Below are 19,329 nucleotides of genomic sequence, written 5' to 3'. Positions count from 1 at the left end.
GATGGGGCGGGGCGGGCCGAGCGGGCCGGCCTGCGCGGGGCGGACATCCGCTTCCGGGATCCAGTCCTCTGCGCACCCCGGCAGCGCCCCTGGGCCTAGTCCGCAGAACTCGCCGCCGCTCCCTTCGGCGCGGCCGGGCCCGTCCGGCGTCCAGCCCAGCCGCTCCCGGTCCCGATCCCCGAAGCGCAGCTTCTCGGCGCCGCTGCAGCGCCGCGCGCCCCCGAAGGCAGTCATGTTGGACGGCCTGAGCTCCCTGCCCACGCAGATGGTGAGTGCGCCCCGCCCCCCCAGCCCGCGCGGTGCCCCCCACCCCGCCGAGGCCCCGCGGTGCCCCCTGCCCCCCCAGGCCCCGCGGTGCCCCTCGCCCCCCCAGGTCCCGCGGTGCCCCCTGCCCCCCCCAGGCCCCGCGGTGCTCCCCGCCCTCCCCCAGGTCCCGCGGTGCCCCCCGCCCCCCCCAAAGCCCCGCGGTGCCCCCCGCCCCCCCCAAAGCCCCGCGGTGCCCCCCGCCCCCCCCAAAGCCCCGCGGTGCCCCCCGCCCCCCCAGGCCCCGCGGTCAGGACCGGCTGACCTCCTCTCCTGTCCTCTCCTCCCCTCCCGCTGCAGGATTACAAGGGCCAGAAGCTGGCCGAGCAGATGTTCCAGGGCATCATCCTGTTCTCCGCGGTAAGTGCGCTCTCCCGCCCGGCCCGGCCCGGCCCGGCCCAGCCCGCCCGTCCTGACCAGCCCCGTCTCTCCCCAGGTGGTCGGCTTCATCTACGGCTACGTGGCCGAGCAGTTCGGCTGGACGGTGTACATCGTGATGGCCGGCTTCGCGTTCTCGTGCTTGGTGAGAAGTGCCCCCTTGCGAACCCGGCGCCGGCGGGTGGGCGGCGATGCCAGCCGCGCGGGCACCAGGGCCCGCAGCCCCTCCCCGTTCTGGAGGCTCCTTTCCCTCCGGTTAGCTTCCTGGTGGAAGGCGTGCCCGAGCCCGTAATTATCCCTAACCGGACCTTCCGACCCAAAAGACCAGGCGCCCAAACCGAGACCGCTTAGCCCCTTGCGGGCTGGTGGCAGCCCGAGTGCGCGCAGGACGCGGGGCGGTCAGCTGGGGGTGGAGGGGAGGGGGTTCGGCTGGAGAAGACTCCCAGGGCAGGACCTTGGGTCGGTCCGGAAGGCGTGGGCGGCGCCGGGAAGAGGAGGCAGAGAGGGTCCGAGGGGGAGCAGGACGGAGGAGCAGAGCAGAGGTCACTGGTGGCCTGGGAAAGAAGCGGGGGGAGATGGTGGAAGCAAGGAGAGGGACAGGGCGATGGCTGGGGTGCCGAGCCCCGAGGAGGTTTGGGCGCTGTTGGGGATATTGGGGGGCCTGGGTAGGCTTGTGGCAACGGCAGAGCGGGGGACTGAAGATGGAGAGGCGTGGCAGGCGGGGGGCAGCCCCGGGCACCCTGACGGTGTCCGGGGGTGGCAGGCGGGGGGCAGCCCCAGGCACCCTGACGGTGCCCGGGGTGGCAGGCGGGGGGCAGCCCCGGGCACCCTGACGGTGCCCGGGGTGGCAGGCGGGGGCAGCCCCGGGCACTCAGGACGGCACCGGAACGGCTCGTTCCTCACTAAACCCGGGCCACAGGCCGGCACGTCTAGGACAGGAACTCGCGGTCAGCTAGAAATCGGTAGAAAAAGCCTAGGCTCGCGTTGTCCGCACGCGGGACCGTGACCCGGCGCGCTTTTCTCCCTCCCTGCACCAAGCTGACGCTGCCTCCGTGGCCCATATATCGCCGACACCCCCTCAAGTGGCTCCCTGTTCAAGACTCAGGCTCCGAAGACAAGAAGGCAGGAGAGAAGAAGATAAAAAGGCACCCTAAAAACAACTGAAACACGCCACACAACGCTTACTCTGTTCTTTGTGAAATAACTGAATTTGTCGTTTCCAAAATGCAAAATAAAAGTTCCAGAATTGTTATTGCAAAGCTGTGCTTAGAATGTGTTACCTGTTGTTTCCTGAAAACAAATGGGTTTTGTTCACAAACATTTTTGGCTGCTGGCTTCATAAATTTCCTGTGAAATGAAGGAAATTGTTGTTGGAAGCTCACTAGTATGTCATAGATTATTGCAATTAACTATTTTATAAACTCCATTTTGAATAATTAAAACAGTTCCGTGCTGCGTTTTTTTCAATAAAACAAAGCTACTCCAATACTACGTCGATTAAAGGGTCTTTTGTGCACTAAGTAGGGAAGAATAAAAAAGTATTGTTACTGCTTTTGTGAATAAAAGTCGACCTGTATTCCAGTATTTTCAGTTTGACCTGTATTTCGTGATTGATAGTTCAAAATAAAGCTTTTTAAATATTTTTATTAACATGTAACTCCCCTAAACGATCAGTCACTCTCAGTAACCCACTAATCATTCTGAGAATTAACCAAATGGTCGTCTGGGGTCTATGACTTAGTAAAATATGCTGCTTTTACAGTACATTTCTAACTGCTTATTAACCAATGCCACTGGCAGACAGAAGGCACCGCATCCATGCTTGCTCTCTGACGCGAGCTAGAGAAATTAGAAAAATAATCCCAAGGAGCAGGAGGAGGCAGACGATGGCCTGAGGTCCAAAGTGTAACAAATGGGAAGTTAAAAGCCAAAGACTTCTACATAGTTAAACTTCATTTTAAAAATGAGCTAATGGTTAGAAAAGTCGAAGTAATTTTTATCTTTATGCTACGATAAGTCTTTAAATCGAACAACAAAACTTCAGTTTTTCAGCCTTAGCCACATCTGGTTCTAAAGTAATAAGCTAAGAATGGGAATGCTTCCACATCACAGGAACAATTCCAGTGATAAGCTTCAGGTCATCTTACTGGCGGTGGACTGAGGATTCTCCTAATTGAATACCAAAAGGCTCATGGTGAGCTGGAGAGTCATCAGGATGCTGAGCTTCTCGGCACACGAGTTCACTTTTGTTTGAAACACATTTGCATTTAATAGCTATGTGCAAAGCAAGGCATTAGGTGCTGGGGAAGATAATGCATTATGCCAGGATGTTTAATCTGAAGAAGGGAAGACCTGGAGGAAGACAAGAGCTGCCTTCGTGTATCCTACAGATCCTGGAAGAGAGAACAGTAGTCTCTCTAGTTCCCAAAGATAGACTGAGAACCAACAGATAAATGTTGGAGGTAGGTAGATGGCATTTCCATATAAGGAAACTACAGCTGTCTTGAAACAGAATAAAAGGTCTCTTAGGGCAGGGAGCTCTCCATGCTGGAATTAAAGGGAAGGCTAAGTGGCCATCTCTCAGGAACATGGAGAAAAGATGATTTTCATGGAGGGAAGGCTGAACTAGATGACGATCAGAAGGGCCTTGGAGAAGACCTCTGAAAGAAGAGGGAATTCCAGTTCTAAATCCTGGGTCTAGAGACCCAGGAAACGGAGAATTAGTAACCTTACTCTCCCACATAAGCGTAATAAAGACATTGTTAGAATGAGCAAATCATCAAGAGTTGGAGAAGCTAGGTATTTGAAGATGGAAAGCACCTTTAAGAGCACCTGTTTCAATTCGATTTTTAAAACATGGAAAGAAAGCTAAGATGAAGATGTGTTTTACCAGAGCAGCAAGTAAACTGTAAACAACAGTGTGTTAATGCATGGATTCAACTATCCCTGTTCTCCATTTCCTTCCAGGTTGATGCTGTTTTCACACCATGATGCTTCCTCCATAGGTTCTTTAAACTGTAGGATAGCAGTGCTATTAGTAAAATTTAGGTCACTCATGTGAGAATTGTGGTTTATAAATTGTAAAAGTATTAAAAGAACATCGTATTTTTACCGTCTATAAGACAGGGCTTAGGAAAACACAGTATAATCTCATACCACTTGGCTTCAGGCCCCTGAATGGAGCAACGTTGTCATTTATGAAACGAAGAGCCACACTTCACTATGTCAGACTCTACAGTTAGGGAAAAAGTAGGAGTGGAAGAGAATGCAGTATTTCAGTGTCTTTCTTGGTATTTAAAGTGGTAAGTAAATTTCAAAATCTACAGAAAAGAAAAATGTCACCAAGTCAATATTAAAATGTTAGCACTTCTCTAATGCATTACCTATTTACATAAGATTAAGGTTTATAAAGATTTTTCCTTACTAGCCTTTGAGGTAGGTAGTTTAAGTATTATCTGTTTTACAGTAGATGAGGAAACTGACAGGGTAATGGTCACATGACTAGAAAGGGTCAAACAGGATTTGAACCCAAGTAGTCTGATCCAAGTCCTGTGTAGAGGGCCAGTACTGATGGAGTCTGGAATGTGAGGTACTGTCCAGACTTTACTTGAGACTTGTACTAACATGAGGGCTGACATTATCAGGAACACTGGCTCACCATCCCACTCCTGACATGCAAGGATGAGAATATCCTGACCCTGCCTGTGTACCCCAAGGTTGTCTCACCAGAGGAACCAGATTAGGAAGTATTAGAAGTAAACTAAAAACATTCTCATGGGAATAACCCTGCTAGCTTGCCTGTAAAAAAAACCTAGATAAACCCTTACCCTTAGATTAATAAACGAGAGCTGTTCTTTACTCTCTCAGCCTGGCCCGTGTCTTGTCTTCTTTCACAGTCTCTCAGCATTCACAACTGGCAGCCCCCGCGGCAGTCCTGTGCGTTTTTCACTACACCAAAAATTTACTTAACAAAACTTATTTTACAAAATGCTATTTATTTACTTCATGGTAATTTTACCTGTTATAAAAAACAATTACTAAAATATACAAAAGTAGACCTTTAAAACATGGAGGGATGTGTCAAGATACCAAAAAAGCAACCAAATGGAATACGAAGGGAGACTATGCAAGAAAGCTGAATTCTCTATTTCAAGAGACATAAAATGCCACAAATTCAGCTCAAAAGCACCTGAATTTTACTTACAAATTATTTCATTCCAAAAGGAATTAGTACTCAGGTATGTTTTGGCTGATGAAAAAATGAATTAAACAAAGCCAGTATATAAATATACTGAATAAATAAGCCAAAAGCACAACTTAAATAGGTTCAGTTCTGCGAGCATCTTCTTCAAACTAAATGCAGTTTAATTTTTAAACTTGTAAGTGTATAAAAACTTATGTACAGCTCCGTTCTTCAAATGTATAAAGATCATGCACTGACTTCAGATGATCACCTACCACTGTAGTGTTTACTAATATCCCCACCACATGCTTCTCAGGCATCTCATGTAAAGCCATCTGTTTCAGGGATTTGTTCCACTGGTACAGCCACTGAGAAAGCCCTGCTCTTACACTGATAGCACTGCTGGTAGGTTTGGACTATTTCAGAAGAAATCCTGGATATACAATGTTTTCAGGCTGCTTAACCAAACAAGTTTCATGGAAAACATGAAATACTTTTCCCACAATGTGGTACCTATTTATTAATTTTTTAAAAAGCCTCTTCCTAAACCAGTAAAACTGGTCCTTAACTACCCAGCACTCATTCATATCCATTTTCATACTCTTGCAAAATACAAAAATCCCAGAAAAACAGGCACAGCCAAATTCAATGGCCACCAATCCGATATGTTTGGTTGAGGTAATCCTTTCAGGGGAAAAAACTGAACCAAACCACCTTTAAAAATAGGTCTTCAGTTCTGACAAAAGATTAGGACAAGTGCTCAAAAATTCACATTTTCTTCAAAAAATTTCAGCAGTCGAGCTTTTGTGCCATAATTTACATATTTTTCACCCAAACACTCCTGCAAACGCACCTGTGTGAAACAGAGAGATCGTTAGGAAAAGTGCGCACACCAGACGACATTATTACAAATGTAAGCAAGAGTATCACCGATTGGAACTGTCAGATTTGGGGGTGGACTGGTAGTAAAAGCTAATGTTATAGCTTTACTTTAAGACACATAGAGAAGCAAGGCAGCACAGGAGATAGCAAGCTGGCCTCCAAGGTCACAAGAACTAGGCTGAAGTCTCACTTCTGACATTGGTTATGTCACTGTAGGCATGGGGGGTGTGTGCGCTTGTGTGTGCGTGCGTGCGTGCGTGTGTCTGCACTGAAAAATAACATTGTGACCTTCCCTCAAGTTTTATATAAGTCATATTTGGGAGAAGGGGAAGCCTAAGTCAATATGCAGACCAATTCAGTCTTGAGTGTCTACTACATGCAAGATGTGATGCTCTGCAGGGGGAAATAAAAGTTTATGTAAACTGACCTTTAAGCAGATCATCCAGAACTATCTATATACTTACCTCTCTCTTCAGTTCATCCTCTTCTTCCATGAGATCATACACTTTCTCTAAAAGCTTTACTCCCAACCCCTGAATTACATCAGCTCTCAAAACTTCAATCATTCTTCTGATCTTTTCAGAACCAGACACAACAGCTAAAAAATAAGAGATGGGCAGTAATAACCTTAATATGTACACTCCATAACAAGAAGTTATCCATAAAAAATACTTTAACCTTTAATGAATTATTACATTCTACTTATTGAGTACAATTTATAGGGCTCTATACCTGAGCTGTGTTCACAATGGAAATTTGTACACAAATGGTTTTTTATGCCTTATTGAATAAATGGAAAATTAAGTCCCTGTACTGTGCTGAGATGCAAATAGTGCCTGCTTGTGAGGGGCTCACATTCTAATGGGCGGAGACAATGTGTACAGAAGGTTTCATCTGTAAGTCAGATGGAAATGACACAAATAAGACATAGTAGCCCTCTTTATAATGCTTCCAGAGGTAATTACCAGCCCCTAGTTACCAAATCCAAAGGAGATGAACCTCACTTTAAGAAAATTAGATACATTCAATTAAAAATCAAATCAGAGAAGTGAGTTTATGTTACAAAGAAGCCTCTATAAATCAATCAATAAGCATCTACCTAATTTTCCATTGATTCAATAAAGGATAAAACTATTTGTGTGAGAGGGTACTCAAGGATGACAACTAGGTTGTGAGCCTGAGTAACTGGAAGATGGCAGTGCCCTCAACAGTAAGATGGAAGTTACAAAGAGGGGAAGATCTGGGGGGAAAGATAAGTTTCTGATGGGTTCGCCACAGGTTCCCTTAAATAGCAGGCTCACTTCTCTTAAATAGGATATTATTTCAGAGAACACCTACTGCATCAAGCATGGAATCATCTTCACTCAAACAGATGAATTAAAATTTCATCTGTAACACGGAACATCAAATGTGCAAACTAATGTTACACCACTTTGGTTTTCCAGTAGTCTACCTCTAATAAAGAGATGCTTCAAAAGTAACAGTCACAGACCTGGAGAAAGTTCTTTAAGCCTAAGTTCCTCTGAATCCTCTTCAACCTTCCCATGCAAAACGAGTGTATCTCTGTATTTTCGATGAAGCCTAAACTCTGACATAGGAAGAAGTACTGGAAGATTCTCACAATTCTCTTTAGAGTCCATTTTTAGTGTCTGAGTCATCAGCTGTACCAAATCATTCATTTCATTTGTATGGCCTTTCCTGAAAAATATTGCATTTATAATTAGTTTGGTCTTAGGAATTTTCACTAAAAATATAATATACGCATGTTCACTTTTTTTTTTTGCTTTAATTAGACTTTAATGATTTTTTAGGATTTTTTTCTGTATCACCATAGTTTCCTTCAATTTGCATTTTTTAAGACAAAAAAGAGGGAAAAACTGATCAGTACATAAAGTTTGAAAAATATGTACAATATACAGCACTTGTACAGTATTCTGCAAAAGGATAAGAAGGAAATGTCTTCTCATATCTCTTCTAAGCCACACTTGTTCGTTATAATTGTGCAACATCTACTTCTGATTTTTTTTGTGGTTCTTTCCATTTACATGATTATATTTATCATGTACATGGCTTTCTTGGTTCTCCTTACTTTGCTCTGCAGTAATTCATACCGCTCTTTCCACGCTTTTGTGTATTCATCACATACATCATTTCCTATAGCACGGTAACAGTCGATTTGCTTAGCTATGCCTCAAATACTTCCCCCCCCCCAATTCTTTGGTATCACAAAAAATGCTATTAATATTTTGGTGTCTAGGAAACATGTTTCTTATTAACGATCTCCCTGGGAATAAACCCAGCTCTGGACCAAAGCATACAGACATATTAGCCACCTGATTTGCATAATTACAGTTTGCTTTCCAAAATGACTTTCTCTAATTCAAAGCTACACCAGAAATATAGAGTGTGTCCATCCCCTATCCCCTCCAACATATACTATTCCCATCTTTTATCATCTGTGCCAATTTTCAGAGTGTGGGATAAAAATTCAGAGTTATTTTGATTAACATTTCTCTTATTATGAGTGATCTGGATCATTTCATATTTTTAATAAGCTTGCAATTTTGGGTGGAATTGTTCATATCCTACTTGTCCTCTTTATACGTGTGTTTATATATATACATATATATGTTAATTGTTTATATATTTTGGATAACTAAGATTTGTCTTTATCAGAGAAATTTGGTACAAAGACTTCCCCCTGCTGATTTACCGCTTCGCTCCTTATCCTAGTCGCATTTGTTTTGTTTGGCAGAAGCCTTTCAGTTTCATGTTAAATCCATCTATTTCATCTTTTGTGGTTGCCTCTAATACATCTCTTACCTATAGCTGTGAGAAGCACATGATTGGTTTCTCTTCTAATATTTTAATATTATGACTTTAATATTAAGGTCACCTGTAGAATATTAATTTAACATTAAGGTCCATTTAGAATGTACTGTGGAATACAGCAGAGGGTGCTAGCCTAAGCCTAATTTCTGTGAGACTGTTTCCAGTTTTCCCATCAGTTTTCTAACCAAACAGGCAGTTCTTTCCTAAATAACCTGAGTTATTGAGTTCCATCGATTCTGATTCTCCTTTGCCCCGCCCTGGAACTCCCCCGAGGGATGATCTGATAATCTGATTTCTATAGCATTAAAACTATAAATTAACTTTGGGATGATCATTCTGATTACGTTGGCACAGCTTGGCAAGGGGCGCTGAATATTCACCCTGCCATTTAAACCTTTGTTTAAGAAGCGCTCTGTAACTGAATCTATAAAAAAATTTGTGTTTTGGTAAATGGATGCCCAGATATTGTACACATTTTGTATTGATTTGGATTAGAACTTCTCCATCACTGCCTCTTGGATTACGCTGCTGTTGATTTCTAACGGCTTCTTTCCGTAGCCTGCAGTTTGGATAAAACGGGTTTCACTTAGAAGCTCTGTCAACGCTCTAAGTAAGCTACCCTGCCAGCAGCAGGTAGTCTTGTTCACTCTTTACCTAACTTACCACCTTTCATTTCTTTCTCTTCTGCCATTGCTCTCATTCCCAGAACTGTATCAAACAGGAGTGGGGACAGCAGGCGCCCTTGTCGTACTCCCACAATTCTAGGGAAAGATCCTAACGTACGCTCCTTGTGTATGATGCTAGCTTTTGGTTTTAGATACTTTTGATGACACTTTGACACTTTGGAGGGTTTTCAGCAAAAATGAGTATTGTACTCTGTCACAGGCTCTTTCCAAATGTACTAAGATAATCATGTGCCTTTGGATATTTTTATTTTCAAAATAATTATGTTGTTTTCCTCATGCTGACCCATCCTTGCATCCCTGCTATAAATCCAACTCAGCCATGACAAATTATTTCCTTGATGAATTGCTATAGTCTATTTTTACTTAACATTTTGGAATCAATATTCACTAATGATATTGGTTTATACAGTTCTTTTATGCGTTATCCTTCCCAGGTTTAGGTTTTAAGACTCTATTTGTCTCATGTATAAATTATTAAATAATGTAGATAAATCCCCTCACTTCACGTTGCCAATGTTTTTTCTCCTCGTATTTTTTTTCTGGAGTCATCTCCCCAAGTAAGATGTTAGGTCAATTTTTATCTTTTATCCAATAGATCAGAGCTTTAGCAAAATCCCCAGTATCTCAGTTCTTTTAAAATCTTTTTCTTCAACTCTAGGTCCAGGTGTGTGAGCCTCTGTCCCTTTTATACACTCTACTCCCATTGGACCAACTCCGGGATGTCCAGCCTGTAAACAACTTGCCATTGCTTCCCTCATCCAAGTCTTTTTGGATTATGAAACTGAAACATTAAGGTAAAAGTATATGGTGGACACAGAGCCATGAGTAGGATAATTTAGGTGCAATTATCTGAAGCAGGGAAGAAACCAATGACCTTTTACAGTCTTATGATTACCATTTCCAATTTAATACCTATTTTTAATTTTATATTTATCACAGTCACAGATTATTTTATTTATTATTAATTATTAGTATTCGAGGAAAAAACTAGCAGCTTGAAAGTTATATAATCAAAATGACCAAGTTTGGTCTCAGAGAAGAAATGAGAAAATGCAGCTTTCTCCTTTTAGTAAAGAAGTGGATGGTAAGGGGTAAGAACTATGGATGTAGAATGTTGTATAAGCTATTACAAGGTTTACGTGCTGGCTGTTTTTGCTGAATTTTTTTTTTAATCTTTGTTACAAGAGAAAGCTCCCTTATGGAGAGGTGTGAAGGGTGATATTCAGGAATGAATATGATATAAAAGCAAAAAGCATCATTAAAATGTGCTTTAAAAAAGCTGCTCTGCTAGCAAGCTAGTACAAAATTGCACTAAATTTACTTCTGCAGTATTGTAGAAAAAAGAGCCTTCTTCTAGGGGAATAAAAGTACACAGAAATCAGATGCATTCACTAGTATCATAATTAAGATAGAACACAATTTAAAAAACACAGATATGCACTGGCATATTTGGATTAACCTATATAGGGAGGTTAGAAAAATATACCTACCCTTCTTTGGAATCTCCATCTGACTTATCAGTCGAACTTGTAGAAGAACTTAACTCATCCTCAGACAGACAATGAACTAATTTCTTTTCCTATTGGCAAAACAAAATTCTCAGTAATTCCATATCCAAAATGCAATTACATGAAACAGTCTGAGCTGAAGCAACATATAGCTATCTAACTACAATTTAACTCCTCTGACATGATTCCTTATTTTTATTAGTAAATTCATCCAGAGTGCCATGTTTGAAACCTTAGTGTTTTATATTTGACTCTTCCCTCCCTCACCTTTCATATCCGATTAGTTACAAGGTCCTCTCATCTTTACCTAGGCAACCTCTCTTTCTGCTGCCATCATCTGGGCACAGACCTTCAGTAATAACACTCACCTGAACAATTATATCTGCTTCCTTTCAAGATTTCCTGTCTTTACTCCTCCTTCTAAACTATCCTTCTCACTACTTTGTAGTCATATACAAAATCTGCAGTGGCTCCCTACTAAGTAAATTATTAAGTAAAGCTCAGACTCCTTAGTCTGAAATTCAGAGTCCTCCTCCCTGTCTAGCCTAATACTGGTCTCCCCTCTGAGTGGAATAGGTTTAGTGAAGACTTCTCAGATTGTAATTCTTCTCCCAGGGGTGAGGTAAGGCCTAAAGGCTCAAGGTTACAATATTTTTAGAGTGGAATAATTCCATATAAGGATATAAAACTGTGTCGTACATTAGGGTCTCAATGATTGGATAAAACTTACATAATTCTTCAATGTCTTCATTTTAAAAGGGATTGGTTAGATTTCGCATCTAGAATGTAAGATCATATTCTCAGCCAATGAGGATAATGGTCAGTGGAGTGAGGTGGGTCTTGCATTAGGGTCTATAAATATCACTGCTTCTCCTTTGTCTTCGGCTTTCCTACTCCAGGTGAGCTGGTGCAGGATTGCCCTGCTTCTCGAGAATTGAATAAATCAACTTTCTGTCATCACTTTGAGAGGCCTCTGAGTAATTAATTTAAGTAGGGATCTGAGCCATCCCCCACACCTCCAAATACTCTAGATTACATACCAGTTCAGTGACTTGCCACCGTAAAGAACCTGCATCTCCTTCCTCCAGGCCTCTGCTCGTGCCTGGAATTCCTACTCATATTTTTTTCTCTCCTACCTTCCTTTTAAAGTCTAAAACTCACAGGGCAACTCCTATGAAACGTTCCTTATATTCTGTCTTGTTGCATCACTTTAAGGGAGTTATGTAGCTACATATTAGAGCCACGTGCATTTGTGTTTTATTTCCCTAGACTTTAAGTTTCATGAGGCCACTGACTTCAGTAGCTTCAGCAGCCCCTAGGACAGTGCTCTATAAAAAAAAGAACACTTAATACATATTTATTGAAGAGGACAGGAATGACTTTGTAAACAAAATTCTTTACTAGATTGCAAACTAAAGCCCTTTTCACCCAGATCAAAAGTGAAGCCTGAAGGGCAGCACACTGAGTTCCCACAATGCCTTGGGGAAAAATCAACCCTGAAGAGGCCTCTTCTCACACAAGGAAGAACAATTCTGTAGTGTTCAAATCCTTCAGTGTGACCAGGACTACCAACATGGCCTTGGCTCACTAGACTAAGCATCAAATTCCAACCACGAAATGGAGGTTAAAGCTTGATTACGATGCAAGTACATGTCAGAAGGAAGACTGAATGTATTGAGTGCATTCAAACCTGTGATCTGATTTCAGTCTGAATTACTGAAACATCTTAACAATATTTTTAAAGAAATGAAACCGTATTATTCTCAAATAGAAGTAAGCCTTGTTTTCCACCATAACGTGTACTGTCAGAGATCAGAATGACAAAAAACTGCTCTTTCCTCTATGTGTTGTTATTCAATTAGAAAAAGTTTCTCCCAAGTCAAGAAATCTGCAATTACTCGTCTCCCACTAGATGACACTCATGCCTCACAAGTAAGGGAAAAGAATGTCCAAGTTTTATGACAAACATACCAAAAAGAAGAATGTGCAAGAGACTGATAGAGAAATGAGAAAATAAGGGATTTTTTTTTTCCCAGTCAGATGGGCATATTGGTAAACTGTATGTGTGTGCGTTTATGTGTATGTACCAAGAATAAAGCTAACAAAGTTACTACTTGTTTTCGTGATAAGTTACCAGCATATGAATTAGTTGTGTGTGAATATATTCTAAAATTTGCTCCCTTAGTTCCAATATCATCACCTTCAATAAATAAAAATTTTATTAAGTGCCTACTTTGTGTAGGGATAGAAAGACAAAAATTAAACAGTATCTGCCCTCAGGGAATTTATATTCAACTGGAGAAGATAGCATGTACACATATAAATATATGCAAAATCTAGGGTTGGCCTGGTGATTGCACTGGCAAAGGGAACTCCCAGGGACGTATTTCCTTCCTAATGCAGGGTAGCAACTTCTCTGCCATTCAGTGTTTAAAGGGTGGCTGAGAGCGGCTAGAGCTACCCTAGCTCTGCAGTCAGCTCCTCAGCTCTCTGGGCACTTGGCCATATAGCTTCTGACTTATATAGCACCCCCCACCATTCAAGTTTATTCAGTAAAATGAATGAACAGAAGCTCACGATGGTAATGACAGAAAATAGATATAAGGCAACTGGGGGCTACAGGGAGGGGAAGGATCAGGAAAGACTTCATATATCAGGTGATACTTGAGGTATAAGGGAAGCAAAGTATCCTAAGCTCCCTAAGTGAAAAACAGAAGGCAGATGTCAGGCAGAAAGACAAGAAATCCAAAGGCAAGAGTGTTACATGCAACAAAAAGCAAGGTCAAAATCTGTCTGCACCATAGTGTGTGTGGAGAATGTATATGTAATATGACTAGGAAGGCAAGTTGGAGTCATATTATAAAGGGTTTAAATGCCAGACAGGAGTTTCTATTTGAGTCCAGAGGTTTACAAAGTTTACAGACATGGCCAAACCTGCACTTAAGCAAATACTAGGCCAGCTGTGTGGAGGATGGATTGGAGAGAGGAGGGAAGTGAAGCAGGAAGACCTGCCAGGGATCTCTGCCATAGGTGAGGTAAGAAGTGATAAAAGACTGAACTATGATAGTGACCACATGAATAGAAAGAAGGACACAGGTGGGAGAGGGTAGAAGAGGGAAGTAGAAATGATAAGACTTGGCAACTGTGATATGGGAGGTGATGGTGAGGAGTTAGTGGTGACACCAAGGTCATAAAGCTGGACACTGATGTCCTCAACAAGCATAAAGAATTGTGGAAGAGGGACACGTTTTGAAGAGAAACATAAAACTTTGGATATGTTGATTTGGAGATCTCTATATCTAGTTCAAAATATGCCAAAGACAGTTGGTGATATCAGAGATGAGATATTTAGATATGGGGATCATCTGCATATGGATGATACTCAAATCTATGGGATCTGAAGAGGTCACCAAGTGAGAAAGTAGAGAGAGAGTGACGGGGGCATGTGGAACACCTCAAGTAATGGGGCTGATGATCCAACAAAGGTGACTCAGGAGGGGTCGGAGAGGAAAACAAGGAGAGAACCCAGAAAGAAGAGTGTATCCAGGAGGACATATGATCAGGAGGGACAAATGCTGTAGAGCAGTCAAGAAAGATGGGGATTGAGAAAAAGCAATCAGCTTTGGCAGTTCAGAAGTTAGGAAGCAGATGGCAAAGTGGCCAAGAAAGGAGCACAGGGAAAGGGGACGTAACAAAAGTCAACAGCATTTTCTGGAAGTCTGATTAGGAAGGAGAGAGATGTAATAGCTTAAAGGGATGGTACAGGCTACATCAGTTTTTGTTAAGGACAGGGGAGATCCAGATATATTTGAAGACAGCTGGAAATGAGCTAACAGGTAGGAAGAGACTGAAAATTTGAAAAAGAGGCAATTGTGGGGGCAATCTGCAGGGGAAGACAAGAAAGGATGAGATCAAGGTTAGGCCCTGACAAGAAGGGTTACTTCTTTCTCATCAGAAATTGCACTTAAGAGGAAAGGACCTCTAATTATTATTTAGCAAACAAAGCAAACTCTATCCTGGTCTCCTCTAACTAAATGCAATTCACATTAATGAGGTTTTATGGTAAAAAAAAAAATGAATTTAAACATTTCCAAATTAAGGAATGTGGCTTGTGGCTTACCTGAGAGGTATCCACACCTGAATATAGCTGATAAGCCATTATGTGCTCATCTTCTATGTGCAGCTTCATTCTTTCTCCTGCATCCAGAGAGCCTCTTCTCACTGCAGGACCTGAAAAAGCTATCAAAGACCAGTTGGCTTCAAACTAGGGATGCAGTCAGGCAGAACAGGAAGGAGCTAGGAGAAAGAGCACTGGTCTTGGACTCAAAGACTCATAGACTTATGTGCCTTAGAAAATGTCTAGCACAACCCCTTCATTTTACAGAGGTGGGAACTGAGACTCAGAGAAGTACAGAAGACTCAGATCTGAATATGTGGCATGATACTAGCCATTTGGTTACAAGTAAAAGCAGTTAACTTCTGAGTCTTGTTTGTCTAAATTGTCAAATGGGGATATTTCTACTACTCATCCCAAGAGTCATATTGCCCTCTGTAAAGCCCAACATAAATGTTGTCTGTTTAAACATCTTGCTCATTTTATTAATAATCCCTAGCTGTGGATCACCCTCCCCAAAGGCCTTAACTATCCATTCATGTTCTTGAGCACACAGGGTTGAACCTAAGTTAAGACAAAGTTTAAAAATGGAAACACAATAAAAATTCACTTGAAAAACTAATGCTATGCTTACTTATGGAACTACATTTTTCCACACCAAAAACAGGTATGGACTATGTTAAGGCTACCTAAAATACTTTGTACTAGTCAAAATCCAAAACTGGACCTTAAAAGTTCCTATAACTCATCAAGTATGATTCCTTTCCTTCATATCTTCACACAGAAAAAAATTAAATAGATGTACTTGCTCCCCCACCCTTCACTTTAGCGCGAAGGCAGGGGAAAAAGCTCTTACCATTGGGAAATATCTCTTCCTGTGACCGCTTCAGTCTCCTCCTTTCTCTGGCGGATAAAGGTCGATCCTTTTAAGGAATGAGAGTTTAGGGTTATTCCATCACTAGCACATGAAAATATTCTGCACCAACCTTCAAGGGGCACTTTGAAATCAGCCTCTTTCAATGTCAAAGCTATTGCAGCGAGGCACACATACTTAGGAGGTTTCCAAAAGAATAGTCTTCCTTAATTTCAAACTTTTATATTGGAAGTACCAGGGGACCTGAACCAAGGGAGCTGCTTGACTGCTCAACTGAGTAATCCCAGAGACCACCATTCTATAATTTGCCAATGTTCTTTCTCATTATGGAATTGAGATACTTTTTCCTCTTTCAGTCAACTATTCTGCAAACCAAGGCTAGGAGAATAATGGTACATTTTCTCATAGCAGCTTAAGTTTTACAAAATGCTTTTCCTGCAAATACTGTAAGGGAGGATGGTATTATTATCATCATTTTGCTGCTGAAGAAACAGAATTGTGTGACTTGCTTTGGGTCACACAACTATTAAGTGCAAAAGCAGGATTCGAATCAAAGTCTTTTGCCCCTAAGTCTGATGTTCCTTCCACTTACTAAGCTGTCCTCAGCTCCACAGTTTACCCTGATTCTTACATCAAAAAGCATTACAAAGGCTAAGTCAATTTCAAAAAATTCCTGCAAACCTTGGAGGATGTTATGTCACTGCTTCTTGAACTGTCCACAGACACCATCACTTCTGCGCTATGTTTATCAGCATCCCTATGTGTCATCTTCTCAATTACTTTACTAGCAATGGGAGGAGAAGGCAAAGGTCTAGCAGGTACTTCCTGGAACTGAAAAAAAAAAAAAGAAAATTTAAAGACAAATTCAGCTTCATATTCCTTTTTTTCTTTTACTTCATATTATAATTCCCCAAAACTGTTTTCCAAAAGTTTGCTTTAAAAAGCTGAAAATGTTTATATTTTTATAAAAATAATTCACCCAATATTAGCCATTGTCTAAGAAGCCTAGAAGGAAGAATATTAGAGGAAACTCCATCAAGAAGTCAGCCATCTCCATTTAAGAAGAAACTTAATTATCAACACCTCACTAAAGACAACTGCGCATTTAACCTTTCTGGCCTATTCCCTGGCACACCCAAAATGATTTTTCCATCTTCTCTCTTTTTTTTTTTTTAAATTTATTTATTTAACTTTTAACATTCATTTTTACAAAATTTTGGGTTCCAAATTTTCTCCCCATTTCTCCCCTCTCCCCCCAAAATGCCAAGCATTCTAACTGCCCCTATCACCAATCTGCCCTCTCTTCTAACATCCCTCCCTTTCCTTGTCCCCATCTTCTCTTTTGTCCTGTAGGGCCAGATAACTTTCTATATCCCATTACCTCTATAAATTTCTTATTTCCTAGTAGCAAGAGCAATACTCAACAGTTGTTCCTAAAACTTTGAGTTCCACCTTCTCTTCATCCCTCCCTCCCCACCCATTCCCTTTGGGAAGGCAAGCAATTCAATATAGGCCATATCTGTGTAGTTTTGCAAATGACTTCCATAATAATCGTGTTGTGTATGACTAACTATATTTCCCTCCATCCTATCCTGCCCCCCATTGCTTCTGTTCTCTCTTTTGATGCTGTCCCTCCCCAAGAGTGTTGACTTCAAATTGCTCCCTCCTCCCACTGCCCTCCTTTGTATCATCCTCCCCACCCCTCCTATCCCCTTCTCCCCCACTTTCCTGAATTGTAAGATAGGTTTTCATACCAAAATGAGTATTTTATTCCTTCCTTTAGTCGAATGTGATGAGAGTAAGCTTCGTGTTTTTCTCTCACCTCCCCTCTTTTTCCCTCCACTAAAAAGTCTTTTGCTTGCCTCTTTTATGAGAGATAATTTGCCCCATTCCATTTCTCCCTTTCTCCTCCCAATATATTACTCTCTCACTGCTTAATTTCATTTTTTTAAGATATGATTCCATCATATTCAATTCACTCTGTGCACTCTGTCTCTCTGTGTGTGTGTGTGTGTGTGTGTGTGTGTGTGTGTGTGTGTGTATGTGTGTAATCCCACCAACTACTCAGATACTGAAAAGTTTCAAGAGTTACAAATATTGTCTTTCCATGTAGGAATGTACACAGTTCAACTTTAGTAAGTCCCTTATGACTTCTCTGCTGTTTATCTTTTCATGCTTCTCTTCATTCTTGTGTTTGAAGGTCAAATTTTCTTTTTAGCTCTGGTCTTTTTATCAAGAATACTTGAAAGTCTTCTATTTCATTGAAACACCATTTTTTCCCCTGAAATATTACACTCAGTTTTGCTGGGTAGGTGATTCTTGGTTTTAGCCCTAGTTCCTTTAACTTCTGGAATATCATATTCCAAGCCCTTCTATCCCTTAATGTAGAAGCTGCTAGATCTTGTGTTATCCTGATTGTATTTCCACAATACTTGAATTGTTTCTTTCTAGCTGCTTGCAATATTTCCTCCTTGACCAGGGAACTCTGGAATTTGGCCACCATGTTCCTAGGAGTTTCTCTTTTTGGATCTCTTTCAGGAGGTGATCAGTAGATTCTTTCAATATTTATTTTGCCTTCAGAGAGGCCTGGAAGGACTTATATGATCTGATGCTGAGTGAAAGGAGCAGAACCAGGAGAACTTTGTGCACAGCAACGACCACAGTGTGCGAGAGTTTTTTCTGGTAGACTTGGAATTTTGTAATAACGCAAGAACTTCTTATAAAAAAAAAAAAATCCCAATGGTGGTTCTCAAGGCAAAATGCCTTCCACACTCAGAGAAAGAAATATGGAAGCCATTCACAAAATGTAGAAGATCATGTTTGTGTATGTGTATGTGTTTGTGTATCATGTTTTGATTTGTTATATGATTTCTTTCATTTTTTCTAGTCTGACTACATAGCATGACTATAGTGAAAATATACTCAATAGGAAAGTATATGTAGAATCTATACAGAATTGTATGCAGTCGTGGGGAGGGAGGGGGGTAATGGGGGGTAGGGGGGGGATAAAATCTCAATTGTATGGCAGTGATTGTTAAACATTAAAAAATAAAAAATAAAATAAAATAAAATATTTATTTTGCCCTCTGGTTCTAGAATATCAGGGCAGTTTTCCTTGATGATTTCATGAAAGATGATGTCTAGGCTCTTTTTTTGATCATGGCTTTCAGGTAGTCCCATAATTTTTAAATTGTCTCTCCTGGATCTATTTTCCAGGTGAGTTGTTTTTCCAATGAGATAGTTCACATTATCTTCCATTTTTTCATTCTTTTGGTTTTGTTTTGTGATTTCTTGGTTTCTCATAAAGTTATTAGCCTCCATCTGTTCCATTCTAATTTTTAAAGAACTGTTTTCTTCAGTGAGCTTTTGAGCTAATTCTGCTTTTGAAAGCATTCTTCTCCTCATTGGCTTTTTGAACCTCTTTTGCCAATTGAGTTAGCCTATTTTTCAAGGTGTTATTTTCTTCAGCATTTTTTGGGGTCTCCTTTAGCAAGGAGTTGACCTGCTTTTCATGCTTTTCTTATATCTCTCTCATTTTTCTTCCCAGTTTTTCCTCCACCTCTCTAACT

At 41.3% G+C, this 19,329-nt stretch overlaps 2 protein-coding genes across 9 annotated transcripts in view; one reads left to right on the top strand and one right to left on the bottom strand.

Moving 5' to 3' along the window:
- The first annotated feature begins 1 nt into the window (after nt 1).
- SPCS1 (signal peptidase complex subunit 1) lies at nt 2-18,676 on the top strand. 5 transcript variants are annotated; one of them, XM_072649942.1, is made up of 5 exons: nt 2-268; nt 604-663; nt 740-826; nt 9,923-10,058; nt 18,299-18,676. In XM_072649942.1, the coding sequence occupies exons 1-4, from the start codon at nt 2-4 to the stop codon at nt 10,055-10,057; spliced, it is 549 nt and encodes a 182-aa protein (XP_072506043.1). In that variant the 3' UTR covers nt 10,058; nt 18,299-18,676. The 5 variants fall into 5 exon arrangements, with proteins under 5 accessions (XP_072506043.1, XP_072506041.1, XP_072506033.1 ...); XM_072649940.1 differs by lacking the exon at nt 18,299-18,676 and adding an exon at nt 12,635-12,882; XM_072649932.1 differs by lacking the exon at nt 18,299-18,676 and adding an exon at nt 12,205-12,882.
- NEK4 (NIMA related kinase 4) overlaps nt 4,657-19,329 on the bottom strand; it is a 33,192-nt gene continuing 18,519 nt past the window's right edge. For all 4 annotated transcript variants that reach the window (XM_072649802.1, XM_072649809.1, XM_072649818.1 and 1 more), the window contains 7 exons: nt 16,442-16,591; nt 15,743-15,809; nt 14,893-15,011; nt 10,755-10,843; nt 7,239-7,444; nt 6,211-6,344; nt 4,657-5,717 (listed from right to left, as the gene is read on the bottom strand). In XM_072649802.1, the coding sequence (XP_072505903.1) occupies nt 5,625-5,717; nt 6,211-6,344; nt 7,239-7,444; nt 10,755-10,843; nt 14,893-15,011; nt 15,743-15,809; nt 16,442-16,591 (858 nt within the window). In that variant the 3' untranslated portion in view covers nt 4,657-5,624. The remainder of the gene's footprint in view (nt 5,718-6,210; nt 6,345-7,238; nt 7,445-10,754; nt 10,844-14,892; nt 15,012-15,742; nt 15,810-16,441; nt 16,592-19,329) is intronic.

Source organism: Notamacropus eugenii, chromosome 1 (assembly GCF_028372415.1).
Source record: "Notamacropus eugenii isolate mMacEug1 chromosome 1, mMacEug1.pri_v2, whole genome shotgun sequence".
Lineage (NCBI taxonomy): Eukaryota > Metazoa > Chordata > Mammalia > Diprotodontia > Macropodidae > Notamacropus > Notamacropus eugenii.
Note: the sequence above shows the minus strand (reverse complement) of the source record. Positions and strands in the feature narration are given on the sequence as shown.

What these genes read in the sequence shown, in the direction of transcription:
- SPCS1 (XM_072649942.1), top strand. Translation starts at nt 2, where the DNA reads ATGGGGCGGGGCGGGCCGAGCGGGCCGGCCTGCGCGGGGCGGACATCC. An exon ending in GCATCATCCTGTTCTCCGCG is followed by an intron (nt 664 to 739) that starts GTAAGTGCGCTC and finishes GTCTCTCCCCAG; the next exon opens with GTGGTCGGCTTCATCTACGG. An exon ending in GCTTCGCGTTCTCGTGCTTG is followed by an intron (nt 827 to 9,922) that starts GTGAGAAGTGCC and finishes CTTCAACTCTAG; the next exon opens with GTCCAGGTGTGTGAGCCTCT.